Source organism: Miniopterus schreibersii (assembly GCF_964146895.1).
Source record: "Miniopterus schreibersii genome assembly, chromosome: 20".
NCBI classification, from domain to species: domain Eukaryota; kingdom Metazoa; phylum Chordata; class Mammalia; order Chiroptera; family Miniopteridae; genus Miniopterus; species Miniopterus schreibersii.
The window spans coordinates 4,314,965-4,329,359 of record NC_138122.1 but is presented as its reverse complement, the minus strand read 5'-3'; the positions used below and the strand labels follow the sequence as shown (position 1 = coordinate 4,329,359).

At 40.0% G+C, this 14,395-nt stretch overlaps 1 protein-coding gene across 1 annotated transcript in view; it reads left to right on the top strand.

Moving 5' to 3' along the window:
• The window catches only part of JHY (junctional cadherin complex regulator), a 102,211-nt gene that overhangs the window by 72,260 nt on the left and 15,556 nt on the right, over nucleotides 1-14,395 (top strand). The window contains exons 10-11 of the mRNA XM_081122757.1: nucleotides 553-1,205; nucleotides 12,738-13,029. Of these exons, the coding sequence (XP_080978883.1) occupies nucleotides 553-1,205; nucleotides 12,738-13,029 (945 nt within the window). The remainder of the gene's footprint in view (nucleotides 1-552; nucleotides 1,206-12,737; nucleotides 13,030-14,395) is intronic.

The window sequence follows — 14,395 nt, the reverse complement described above, 5'->3', positions numbered from 1 at the left end:
TTTATAAAATCTAATTTGTTTCATCCAGTGAAGAGGTCATTTCTAGCTTCTGAACTATATGAGTAAAAAGATCTGATAGATGAATTGTACTTCATATTAAACTCGTGCTTAGTTGGCAAAGCAAATCATTGATGTTCTTTCTGGTTAGTATTTTTAAAATAGTCAAAGTAAACTTGAATATTTTGATGTACATTTTCCCTTTCTTTGCATGCAGATCTTTAGAGGTAAAGCTTTCTCCCCGCCCTAACTTGGTAACACTTCATTTTATAGCATTTTAACTCAAAGACTTGTCCTTGATATAAAGCCCATTCTCAACTCTCTACTTCTTCCTAGAAAATGTATAATTGCCAGGAGGAGGCGCTCAGCTAACTCCCCTCTCTGTGCCTGACATAGGAAAGAATCTTCTCCTAGTAGTCTTCATCTCCTTTCAATTCCACTGTCACCCTCCTACAAGTCTCAACTCCCAGTTTGAAAAATACTGATTTAAAATTTGTGAAGAGTCCCAATCTTTTAACTTTACATTAACCAAAAATATCTTTTTGGAATTACCAGGAACACTGGTCTCAATATGAAAGTGCAAAATCAAGTACTATACTAAGACGTCAATCTTCTGAAACATCCAGTGGTCAGCAGCAACCTTCCAGGAGACCAGCCAAGCACAAGATTCGAAAACAGCAGAAACACAACCGTGGCCTGAAGTCCTTCATGACTGAAGAGCTGGTCTTCGGTCTAGGAAATCAGAAAAACACTCCCGGACAGCAACAAAATCAGAATAGGAGTATTGATAATTCAATAAAGCATGAGGCAGTTGTGGTTATGAATGACCCTAGCAGTGATTTACAACACTCAAGTGCACTTAGGAGCCAGGATCCCAAAGGAGCCTCCAACAGGTTTGCCCCACCACAGCGCGCTTTTGACAAGGTGTTATATAGAAACGCTGGACACCACTCAGAGATGAATTTTAATAAAGAAAAAAGACGCAAAGACCAAGAAGAGAGAATATTTTCATACCAGCAGCTACACACGAACACTCTTTCCAATATGGACTTGAACTACCCTAATGGACTTACTAAGAGACAAGTGCCCCTGAGTCACAAAGGCTCCCAGTCTGTTTCCAACGTAAATGTTAACAGAGCGACTGAAAATAAGAAGCAACCCAAACAAACTTATACAGAAACAAAATATAAGAATTTGGAAATATTATGGTAAGAATGCTTTTTTCTCAAGTGGTTTTCTAGAGAAAGACAAGAGAGGAAGAACGAGAAGTTGTGGGGTTGGGGGTCATGGGAAGTTGTGGGGGTCGGGGGTCATGGAAAGTTGCAGGGGGCAGGGGTCATGGGATAGTCAGATGAAGGGAAAAACTTACCTAGCAACGTCCTTGGCTCCAATTTTTGCCTAAAATAGTCCACTTTTTATGTATTTATTTTCTTTTTCCCTGTCTCCTCTACTTTTTCCACTCTAGTTAAACCAGAGGTTGGAGGGAGGGGAGGAGCGCAGGAGGAAAGACCCGGTCAATAAAGGTCGCTGTATTTTGAGGGTTACAATAATGTTTGGAGGAAACACATGATCTCCAACACTGTAATGGCCTATGCTAAGAAAATAATCTAAAATACAGAAAAAGATGTATGCACAAAAATATTATTTAGCCCGGCCGGGCGTGGCTCAGCAGTTGAGCGTTGACCTAGGATCCAGGCGATCGGGGTTCGATTCCCGGTCAGGACACGTGCCCGGGTTGCGGGCTTGATCAATGACTCTCTCATCATTGATGTTTCTATCTCTCTCTCTCTCTCTCCTTTCCTCTCTCTGAAATCAATAAAGATATTTTTAAAAATATATATATATTATTTACAGAAATGACAACAGAGATCCAATGATAAGGAAATGTCTAGATAAGTTATGATATTTCGTATCGTGTAACCATTGTTATGGTTATGAGGAAATGCTTCTATAAACAGCAAATAGTAAGGTACAAAATCACTCCTAAGGAGTTTGTGCTCTACTAGATTAAAATGTCACAGACTCGAAGAAGAAAAATGCACCAAAATGTCAATAGTAATAGTGGCTATCTCTGGCAATAGAAATTGGGGTTATTTTCAATTTCTTCTTTATACTTTCTGAATTGTTGAAGTTTCCTACAATGTAGCTGTATTACTTCAACAATCGGGAAAAAAGGAAAGTTATTTTAAAAAATCACTTCAGGGGACATGTCATGATACCATTCAATCAAATGTGTTTATTACACACCTGATATATACTGAATTTAGTGCTAAAATGCTATAGAAGATACAAAAGTAGCATGGTGCACGGGACCTTCAAGGAGCTTATTTTCAAAGCAGAGAGACAATCTTACACATGTGACTCGATCAGAAGACATTTAAGTGCTACAGTTGCAGGGATGGAACGTACTCAGTGAGACTCAGGGTCAGCTTCCTAGAAGAGATAGTGCCGTGTCCTTTCCCCCTGACTTTAGAGGGATTGCTTCTAACATTTTTACCATTAAAAATAATCTCTCATTTTGGTAGATAGGGAGGGGAGATATGTAGGAAATTTTCTCCTATTCCTTTTGCAAAGAACTTTTATCGTAAATGGATATTTAATTTTATCAAATCTTTCTCTGCATCAATTGAAAAATTTTCTCCTCTAATCCTTTAATGTGGTTAAACATATTAACATTTTCTAATGTCGTACTATCCTTTTATTCCTAGGATTAACCTAACTTGTCATACTCTATTTTTAATAAATTGCTTGATTTGATTTGTTAGCACTGTTTAGTATTTAACACACCTGCACGAGGTGAGATTGGCTTAAAATTTTCCTATTTGCCACTGGCCCCATCTAGATGGGTTATCAAGATTATACCAGCCTTATAAAATGAGTTGGGGAATATTCCCCTATTTTACATTCTCTCGGATATTTCTATTACTTGAAGGTTTCATAGAATTTTTTTGTAAAACTATTTAAGTCATACGTATTTTTTGTTTCACTTTGTTCTGTTGTTTGTAGGCAGATTTCCACTTTAAGCTATTTACATTTATTGTGATAGTTATATTTGGATTTATTTCTACCATCTTGACTAGTCCTTTATAATCACCTTTTTCTTTGCATCATTTTTTTATATCCTCTATTGAACTGATAGAATATTTTTCGTGACTTTTCCCCTGTACTAATTTGGAAATACATATTCTCTTTCTATCCTTTCATTTTGTAACTTACATACTTAACCAGTCTGGTGTAAAATTAACATTTCCATTCTCTTCCAGAACATATTCAGAATCACTGGGTCATTATTACCCAATCACTATTTCTGCCACACGTATTATTTTTGTTCAGTATCTTATCGAAAACTTGATATCTCCAGAATTAGTCATTACTTTTATTATTGTTGTATAGTGTCAATGATGTTTTATTCTTTATTTTTATAGAACTTATTGGAGTGACATTGGTTAATAAAATTATATAGGTTTCAGGTGTACAGTTATATATACATCATCTTTATATTATATTTTGTGTTCACCACCTCAAGTCATTTATCCCCCCTTTATGCTCCTACCTCTCCCACAGCCCTTTCCCACCTTGTAATCGGCATAGTTTTCTGTGTCTGTGACTTTTGTGGGGGTTTTTTGCTTATTCCTTTCACCTTTTTCACCCAGCCCCTCGAACCATCTCCCCTCTGACAGCTGTCAGTCTGTTATCTGTATCTATGAGTGTGTTTCTGTTTTGTTTGTTAGTTTATTTTGTTCATTAGACTCCACATATAAGTGAAATCATATGGTATTTATATTTCTCTGACTGGCTTATTTCACTTAGTACAATACTCTCCAAGTCCATCCATGCTGTTGCAAAGAGTAAGATTTTCTGCTTTTTTACAGCTGCATAGTATTCCATGGTATAAACGTACCACAGCTTTTTTTATCCACTCATCTACTGATGGGCACTTGGGCTGCTTCCAAATCTTGGCTATTGCAAATAATGATGCAAGAAACATAGGAGTGCATGTATTCTTTCAAATCAGTGTTTCCAGTTTCTTTGGATATATTCCCAGAAGTAGAATCTTTGGGTCATAAAGCAGTTCCAATTTTAATTTTTTGAGGTAACTCCACACTGCTTTCCACAGTGGCTGCACCAGTCTGCATTCCCACCAACAGCATACAAGGGTTCCCTTTTCTCCAGGTCCTCACCAACACCTGTTTGTGAATTTATTGATGATAGCCATTCTTACAGGTGTGGAGTGATGTCTCATTGTGGTTTTAATTTGCATCTTTCTGATGATTAGTGATGTTGAGCATCTTTTCATATGTCCATTGGCCTTCTGAATGTCTTCTTTGGAGAAGTGTCTATTCAGGACCTTTGCCCATTTCTTAATTGGGTTGTTTGGGGTTTTTTGGTGTTGAGTTTTATAAGTTCTTTCTAAATTTTGGATATTGCCCAGCCGGGCGTGGCTCAGCAGTTGAGAGCCGACCTAGGATCCAGGCGATCGGGGTTCGATTCCCAGTCAGGGCACATGCCCGGGTTGTGGGCTTGATCAATGACTCTTTCATCATTGATGTTTCTATCTCTTTCTCTCCCTCTCCTTTCCTCTCTCTGAAATCAATAAAGATATATTTAAAAAAATAAAATAAATTTTGGATATTAAGCCTTTATCAGATGTATCATTGGTGAATATTCTCCCATCCAGTGGGTTGTCTTTTCATTTTGTTGATGGTCCCCTTTGCTGTACAAAAACTGTATAGTTTGATGTAGTCCCACTTGTTTATTTTTTCTTTTGTTTCTCTTGCCTGAGGTGATATATCAGAAAAAATATTGCTACAAGAAATGCCCGAGATTTTACGGCCTATGTTTTCTTCTAGGATTTTTATGGTTTTGAGTCTAGCATTTTTGGTCTTCTATCCATTTTGAGTTTATTCTTGTGTATGGTGTAAGTTGGTGGTCTAGTTCATTATTTTTGTATGTATCAGTCCAATTTTTCCAACACCATTTATTTAATAGACTGTCTTTACCCCATTGTATATTTTTTGCCTCCATGTAAAATATTAATTGACCATAAAGGTGTGGGATTATGTCTGGGTTCTCTATTCTGTTCCACTGATTTATGTGACTGTTTTTATGCCAATATCATACCAGGTAGCATGATTCCTCCAACTTTGTTCTTCTTTCTCAAGATCGTTGTGGCCATTCAGGGTCTTTTGTGATTGCATATAAATTGTTGGAATATTTGTTCTAGTTCTGTGAAATAGGCCATTGGTATCTTGATAGAAATTTTGTTGAATCTGTAGATAACTTTGGGTGGTACAGACATTTTAATGATGTTAATTCTTCCTATCCATGAACGTGGTATAGGCCTCCACTTATTTGTATCTGCTTCAGTTTCTTTCTATGGAGTCTTATGATTTTCTGAGTAAAGGTCTTTTACATCAACATTTTTTTATGCAACTGTAAATGAAATTGTTTTCTTAGTTTCTTTTTGTGATAGTTTATTATTGGTGTATAGAAATGCCACTGATTTGCAAATATTATTTTTTTATTTGCTACTTTGCTGAATCCATTTATTAGGCCTAATAGCTTTTCAGTGGAGTTTCTAAGGTTTTCTATGTACAACATCATGTCATCTGCGAATAATGACAATTTTTTATTTCCTTCTTTCCAATTTGGATGCCTTTCAGTTCTTCTAGTCTGATTACTATAGCTAGGACTTCCAGTACTATGCTGAAGAGGAGTGGTGAAAGCGGACATCCCTGTCTTGTTCCCAATTATAAGGGAAACTCTTGTAGTTTTTACCCATTGAGTATGACGTTGGCTGTGGGTTTGTCATATGTGGCCTTTATTACATTGAACTATATTCCCTCTGTTCCCACTTTGCAGAGTTTTTATCACAAATGGATGCTGGGTTTTATCAAATGCTTTTCTGCATCTATTGATATGATCATGTGGTTGTTGTCCTTCATTTTCTTTATCACACTTTTTGATTTGCGGATATTGTACCAACCTTGCTTCCCCAAAGTAAGTCCCACTTGGTCGTGGTGTATGACCATGTATTGCTGGATCCAGTTTGCTAATATTTTGTTGAGCATTTTAGCATCTGTGTTCATCAGGGATATTGGCCTATACTTTCCTTTCTTTGTAGTTTCTTTATCTGATTTTAGAATTAGTATAATGTTGGCTTCATAAAATGAGCTTGAGTCTTTTCTCCTCTTGAATTTTTTAGAATAGTTTGAGAAGGATAGGTGTTAGTTCTTTGAATGTTCAGTAAAACTTACCTGTGAAACTTCCTGGTCCAGGGCTTTTGTTGACTGGAAGTTTTTTTATTGCTGCTTCAATTTCACTAGCTGTAACCTGTCTGTTCAGAGTCTCTGATTCTTCCTGCTTCAGTTTTGAAAGATTGTATTGCTGGGAATTTATCCATTTTGTCCAGATTGCCCAATTTATTGGAAAAGAGTTGTTCATAATATTTTCTTACAATCCTTTGTATTTCTTTGGTGTCAGTTGTTACTTCTCCTCTTTTATTTCTGATTTTACTTATCTGGGTCCTCTCTCTTTTTACTTTTTAAAATCCTTGCCCAAGGATGTGTTTCTCACTGATTTAGAGAGAGGAAGGGAAAGGGGGATAGAGAGAGAGAGATTGATGTGAGAGAGAAACATCAATGAGTTGCTTCCCATACTACCCCCAATGAGGGACTGAACTCAAAACCTAGGTATGTGCCCCAGTCGGTTACTGAACCTGTGGCCCTTTGGTGCACGGGACAACACTCCAACCAACTGTGCTGCACTAACCAAGGGTCTCTTTTTTTCTTGATGGGTATGGTTAAATGTTTATCAACCTTGTTTATCTTTTCAAAGAACCAGCTCTAGGTTTCATTGATCTTTTGTATTTTTTTAGGCTTTATTTCATTTATTTCTGTTCAGATATTTATTATTTCCTTTGTTCTACTTACTTTGGGCTTTATTTGTTTTTATTTTTCAGATTCCTTTAAGTGTAAAGTTAGATTGTTTATTTGAGATTTTTCTTATCTCTTGAGATAAGACTGTAGTGCTGTGAATTTCCCTCTTAGGACTGCTTTCACTCTGTCCCATAGATTTTAGGTTGTGTTTTCGTTTTTATTTGTTTCAAGGTATCTTTTGATATCTTCCTGGATCTCATTCTTATCCCATCCATTGTTTAATACTATGTTATTTAGCCTCTATGTTTTTTAATGTTTTTCAATTTTCTTATAATTAACTTCTAGTTTCATACTATTAGGGTAAGAGAAGATGCTTGATATGATGTCAATTCTCTTAAGTTTATTGAGACCTGTCTTGTGTACTAACGTGGTCTGTCCTAGAAAATGCTCCACAGGCACTTGGAAAGAATGTATATTCTGCTGCTCTGTGGTAAAATGCTCTGAAGATATCAATTAAATCCACCTCATCTAGTGTGTATATTAGGCCACCATTTCCTTGCTAATTTTCTGCTGAAAGATCTATCCATTGATATCAATGTCATGTTCACATCCCTTATTATGACTGTATTACTATCAATCTCTCCCTTTATGTCCATCAAGATTTGCGTTATGTATTTAGGTGCTTCTATGTTGGGTGCATAAATGTTTACAAGGGTTATATCCTCTTATTGAATTGCTTTCTTTATCATTATATGATAACTTTCTTTGTCTCTTACTATATATATATAGCCTTTGTTTTAGTCTATTTTGTATTGCTACCCCAGCTAATTTTTTTCCTTTCAATTTGCATGAAATATCTTTTTCCATCCCTTTACTCCTAGTCTGTGTGTATCTTTCATTCTGAAGTTGGTCTCTTGTAGATAGGAAATATATGGGTCTTGTTTTCTTATCCATTCAGCTTCCTTATGTCTTTTGATTGGAGCATTTAATCCATTTACATTTAAAATGAATGTTGATACGTATGTATTTATTGCCATTTTATTCTTTCAACTATGTTTGTCTGTTTCTTTTTCTTTTCCTCTGCATTGTCATTATCATTATCAATAAAGGAGGCCCTTTAACATTTCTTGTAATGTTGGTTTGGTGGTAACAAACTCCTTTAGCTTTTTTTTTGTCTAGGAAGCTCATTTTGTCTTCAATTTTAAATGATAACCTTGCTGGGTAGAGTAGTCTTGGATGTAGGTCCTTGCTTTTCATCACTTTGAATGTTTCATGCCTATCCCTTCTGGCCTGAAATGATTCTGTTGAGATCAGCTGACAGTCTTACGGGTGCTCCTTGTAAGTAACTGTCTTTCTCTTGCTGCTTTTAAGATTCTCTCTTTGTCTTTAACCTTTGCCATTTTTATTATGTCCTGGTGTTTGTCTCTTTGAGATCATCTTGTTCAAGACCCTTGGAGCTCCCTGGACTTGTGTGTCTTTTTCCTTCAACAAGTTTGGGAACTTTTCAGTCATTATTTCTACAAATAGATTCTTGATCCCTTGTTCTCTCTCTTCTCCTTCCTGTACCCGTATGAGGAGGATGTTGTTGTGCTTTATGTTGTCCCAAAGGTCCCTTAATCTATCCTCATTTTTAAAAATTCTTTTTTCTTTTTGCTGCTCTGATTGGGTGTTTTCTGCTACCTTTTTTTCCAAATCACTGATTAGATCCTCTGCTTTATCCAGCCTACTGTTTATTTTTTCTAGTGTATTCTTCATTTCTGACGGGCTCTTTTTATGGTTTCTATGTCAACTTTCATGATGTTATAGTTCTAAGTTTCTTGAGAATCCTTAAAATCATTGTTTTGAACTCTATATCTAATAAATTGCTTTCCTTCATTTCTTTCAGCTCTTTTTCTGGAGATTTCATCTGTTCTTTTATTTGGGGCATGTTTCTTTGTCTCCTCATTTTGGCTGTCTCTTTTTGTTTGTTTCTATGTATTAAACAGATCTACTATGACTTCCATCTTGGTAGGATGGCCTTATGTAGTAGGTGTCCTCTGGGACCCAGTGGCACAGTCTCCTCAGTCACCTATGCTGGGGACTTCATGAATATTCCTTGTGTGGGTTATGTGGGCCCTCCTGTTGTAGTTGAGTCTTGATTGTGATTGGCCCATTTGTGTGTGGGGTTGACCCTCAGCCTGGCTGACTTTAAGGATCAACCCTGACCATAGTGTATAAGCTGCTGTGCAGGTGTTGACCACAGAAAGCAGTATTCCCCTCCGCAGGGTCTTTAGCCTGCCCAGATCTCCCTGTGGATATGCCGCTTGTGTTGCTAGTTGGATTCTGCTCTGATGTTGTCTGAAGCTGGCCACTGTGTGTGTTGGCTCTGTGACCTCTTGGGAGAGACTCTGATGCAAGCCAATGTCAGACATTGCTCTCTGGGCAACCTGTTTGGAGGCACAAAGTGATCCACAATTTGTGGCTGTCTCTGCTGAGCCTGGGTGTGTGAAGGACCAAGCTGTGCCTCAATGCCTTTTTCCACCAGCACCAAGCCTGTGGGCAGGTCAGCAAAAGGCCTAACAAACCCTGAGATCTGCTTCTGCCTCCCTCTGCCTGCCAGCTGCCTGTTGGGCTTACTGAAAGAGCCTCTGGTGTTACTCGAGTTGCATGAGGTAGGTTCTCAGTGAGTCACCAGGTAGGGACAAGAAGTCTTCACCAGATCTGTACAGGTTCAAACTTGGTGCTAGTGCTGAGCCTAAGGCCACTCAGCAATTGTCCCAGGGTGTACTCAGTTCTATCCACACCTGCTGATTGCTTTCACAACTTTGTGGTGGAGCAGGGTCTCAGGGAGTCATCAGGGTTAGGCCAGCAGAACTTATCAATCCCAAGCAGACCAAGAAGAGAGGGCTCTGCTCTAGTTGGGCATGGGAGGGAGAAATGGCCCCTCTCCTAGACCACACAACTCAGTCTGTCCCAGATTCTATAGGACGTGGCTACCGGGAGTCAGGAGGATTGTGCTAGTGGATCTCCCTTGAGGGGCAAGTGCCAGTAAGGCTTTGGAGACCACGGGGGTAGTGTCCCCCACCCCAGAACCATACAACGCAGTCTGTACCAGATTCTGTCCAGACCTCATCAGGGCAGAGCCACTAGGAATGGAGGTGGGGAATGAGAGGGGTGCTGCTTCCAGGAGCCTGAAGATTGGGTCTATTGGATCTCCTGACAGGGGGGACACCAGTCAGGTTCATGGGAAAGTGGAAGGAATGACCCCTGCCCCAAAGCCACACCACTCCATCATTAACACCCCCTAAGTCTCCCCAGACCTCTACACACCCCAGCCCAGGCAGCTGACTCCTCAGCAGGGCACCAGCTCTTAAGGGTGCAGCAACAAGGAGTCCAGAGGATGGGGCTATTCCCCATGGCTGATGCCATGTGGAGGAGAGTGCTCCAGCCTAGGAAGATGGTGTCTGTGGTATGGGAGAGGGACTCTGCATAGGGCTCCTAGTGATGTCCCTTCATCTTTTTCCCCAGAGCCACATACCATAGTCTTTCCTCTTGTGACTCTAGTCTGCTCCACCCTCCCTCCACTGGAGCCAAGGGCGAGTGACTGCAGACAAGATGTTGTTTGCTGGCCCTGTAAGAGGGTGCCTGTACCTCCAGCAGGCTCTGTCTCTCCCTGGCAGACAGAAACCCCACTGCTTTTCACAGTTGGATGTTATGTGGGTGCCTCTTCCCAGCTCTGGTGCTCTGGGCTGAGGATCCCAGCATGGGATTGAGACCCCACACTCCTCAGGGGGAAGCTTTGCAGCTGAGACATCCCTCCAGAATCCCAGCCGCCACCCGTGGGTACGGGCCATCCCTTTTCCCATCTCCACCCTTCCTACCAGTTTCCATGTGGCTTCTTCTGTAAAGCCTTGGTTATAAGACTTCTGTTCAGCTGGTCTTCAGCTGGTTACTCAGGTTGACTGCTCTATATTTAGTTGTAATTCCAGTTTGGTCCTGGGAGGAGGTGAGTGTAGCTTCCACCTACTCCACTGCCATGTTGGTTCCCCTTGTTCAATGATGTTTTAGATTTAACTAATTGCTTATTAATGTTTTTGCCTCATAGTCTTTCTTCCATTTTATTCCTTTTTCCTGAAGTAGATTCTGTAGAAGTTCTTTCAGCAAGTGTGTGTATTGGTAAACTTACCTGAAATTACCTTATCCTTTATCTTACAGTTTAACCTGGTAAAGAATTAAACTCTTTAAAACATTATTTTTCCATCTCCTAGTTTGTGTTTCTTTTCAAAATCTTTTGTCAATATAATTATTATTTATTTTGTTCATAACTTGCCTATTTTTCTCTTGTTGGTTTTAAGGCCTCTCCTTTGCCTTCAGTGTTCTGAAATTTCACTGTGATTTATCTATGTATGAAATTTTTGGTCCTGCTTATTGTTATTCTGTGATTTCTAAATCTGAGGATTCATCTCTTTTATAAATTCTGAAAAATTACCACCAGTTTTCCCTTCGAATATTATCTTTCACATTTGCTATATTTTCCCTCTGGAAACACCAAATACATGTACATTAGATTATCTTATTCTGGACTCTGTGTCTTTTTAACTGTTCCTTATTTTCCAGCTCTTATCTCTCTTTGCTCCTGAGGAATTTCCTCTGATGAGTTTTCCAATGCAATAACTCTCTTCAGCTGTGCTCAACATGCTCGTGAATGTAGCTGTTGAGTTGTAAATTTTAATGAGGGTAATTTTCATGTCTAGAATTTCTATTTGGTTCTGATTAAAACCTTCCTGCTCTTTTTTCCAAATATGTTTCTCAGAGTTTTGATTTTTTCTTTCCTGTCTTTAATAATTTTAAACATGCTCACTTTATGAATGTTATCTATTATCTGGAGTTCTTAGAAATCTGCTCCTGCTTTGTGTGTGTGCGTGTTTGTCTGCTGACTCTCATACTTGGTAGAATATTTCCCCATATGTCCTAGGATTTTGGATTGTGAATTTATGTTTATCCATCATTCCTGTAGACTGCTAGGCAGACTTGTGTGAGAGTGTATCCCTCCAGATAACTTTTTTTATTTGTTTCCACCAGTAATTACAGAGGTATCTCTATTCCAGGATCATTTTTATCTTAATTTCTTGGTGTTAAATTTACATGATTATGTGGGTATAGTAAATTTGAACCCTAAATATTTTCCCATGGAAATTCACAGGAATTTTTTTTTTCCAGTTCAGAGCCTAGATCAAGACAGCTAGGTTTGCCCTGTTGTTTCTCAAGGCTGATGAATGAGTTTTTCACTAATCCACCTTTTTGTTGAGGACATAGCTCTTCAAGGGTTACAGACTTTGTGTAGGCACCTCAGTTCTGGTTCCCTGCCCCACATGGGCCATGATCTCACTATCCAGTGCCAGTGTTAAATCTTAAAATTCAAGCTATTAGGTCTAAAACTTCTACCAAGAAACCCATAGCTTCCACTTATGCAAAACCTGCTTTTGGTATAGGGTTGTTGCCTTTTTTCTTTAGTTTTTGGTCTTTGAAGATTCTCTGCTTCTCTTACAAATTCAACTATATATTGAAAAGGATTTTTGTTTAATTTAATCCAACATTTTTAGGTGTTTTGGAGTGGAAAGTTCTTTGATTTTTCAAAATGGTTGGTTTTTTCTATTTAAAATATGTTAAGTGATAGTTATAAATAAAAGCTAGACTATCCTAAAGAAAACAAGTATAAATATTTTAAGATAAGAAGTTAATGTATTTATGAAAAGGTTAAGCTAATGTTCATTAAAGTGACTTACAGAATAATAAATACATCAAAATAATAGTTCATAAAGACTTTTATTCTGTGTATGTACCCAGGTTTTATTAACAGATTTGCACTTTCTTTCCATTAAGGAAATTCCACTCTTCCTCCGACGGCCCACCTGCTAGAGCGTCCCCGGACTCCCGGCTCACGCAGCTCATGGAGCAGCATCAGCAAGCCTTAATGCAGCTGGCTGAGGTGCAGCCCAGTGCGGGGGCCTCAGCCAGCAGCATCTTCCCACCCATACTGTCAACAGGAGAAAGCGAATCCCAACTCAGTTCAGAGGAAAGCCAGAGAAACCAGATGAAAATTAGTCGTGCCAACTCTGAAGGCTATCTGTTTCAACTGGAAAGGGGAAAAAAGCGTAGAAAAAGCAGCATTAAGGTAATACAAGCCTTTTACCAAATAACCATTCCATTTTGGTAATGCAGATGAACCTTGATTTTCATGCCCATCATTGCAGCCCTGGAGTAGGGATGGCCACCACCAAGCTGCCACCACAACTGGAGGAAATTCTTTACTGGAGCCCAGGCTCCTGCCTGGGGTTCCCCTCCTCTTCTCCCTGGAGCTGTTGCCCATTTCTACCTCTTTTTTGCTCCATCTCAGGGAAGAGTCTACATCTGCGGAGAGGCAATAGTCCCTTTTTGGCACAAGCTTAAACATCATACCCTCAGAAAAGCTCCCCACACACCACCTCGCCCCTGTCTGGACTGTGTCTCAGGTCACTCTCATAGCCAAGAAGAAGAGGCAGGGGGCTGAGTGAGTGGACACAGTGTGTCCCCTCCATACACAGTCTCCCTGCCTCCTGCAAACTCAGCCAGGCCCCAACCTCACCTCAGCTCCTGCAGTAAAACCCTCAGTGGAGCCCCTGACTGAGCACTCTTCTGAATGTTTGCTGATCTTCACTGAGTTCTTTGTTCACAGTGAGATTCACCATCACTAGCACCTTTGTGCACTTAAATCTTTCCGATTGGGTCTATATTGTAAAATAAGGGGAACTAGGGGAGGGAGCTGCAAAGTGAAATGTTTCCAGGAAGAAATGAGGGGGCATTGAAGGAGCTGGTGTATGGCCTTTGTATTTGTTCACTGTTAGAGCAGTTAGAGTCCCCTCGGGAAAGATCACTTGCTTCTAGTGTTGCACAGTCAGGAAAAGGCACTCTGTCCAACAAGCAGCCAGAGAAGACCTGGGTGGAAGCAGCAGGCCTGCGGTGAGTTGGGTCTGTGGGAACAGACGCTGCAATGGAGACTTGCATGCATGAGGGTTATTGCGGAGGGAGGCGGGCAGGGCTGGGCCAAGAGGAAGGGTACACTGCAGAGCAGGTATGACAGATGCCTCAGCCAAGCCTGTGAGGATCTGAAGTTGGAGTGGCTCTCAAAGGCTGAGGATCCAGGCTTTGTTACCCCACATGGACCAGCCAGTGGCTATCAAATGCCCCTGGGGAAGGGTTGTAACTTTGGGCACCGGGAGGGACTGGGCTGTGAGCCATAGTCAACAGCACGCCCAGCGCCTGGGGGAATGAGGGCCTCGTGCAGAGGGGCATCCACTACAAGCAGTTTTAGGAAGCCATCCTCACTCCAATTTGGCATATATTTGTTGAATTCCAGCTAGGAGCTGTGGCAGGTGCTGGATGTAAAGAGAATGAGCATGACCGTCCCCAGCAAGTTCAGTTACATGGAACTGGGGAAGACATGCATGTAAATGGCTTCAGTATAATGTTGTCATTTAAAGGGGTGGGGGAGAGATGCACGG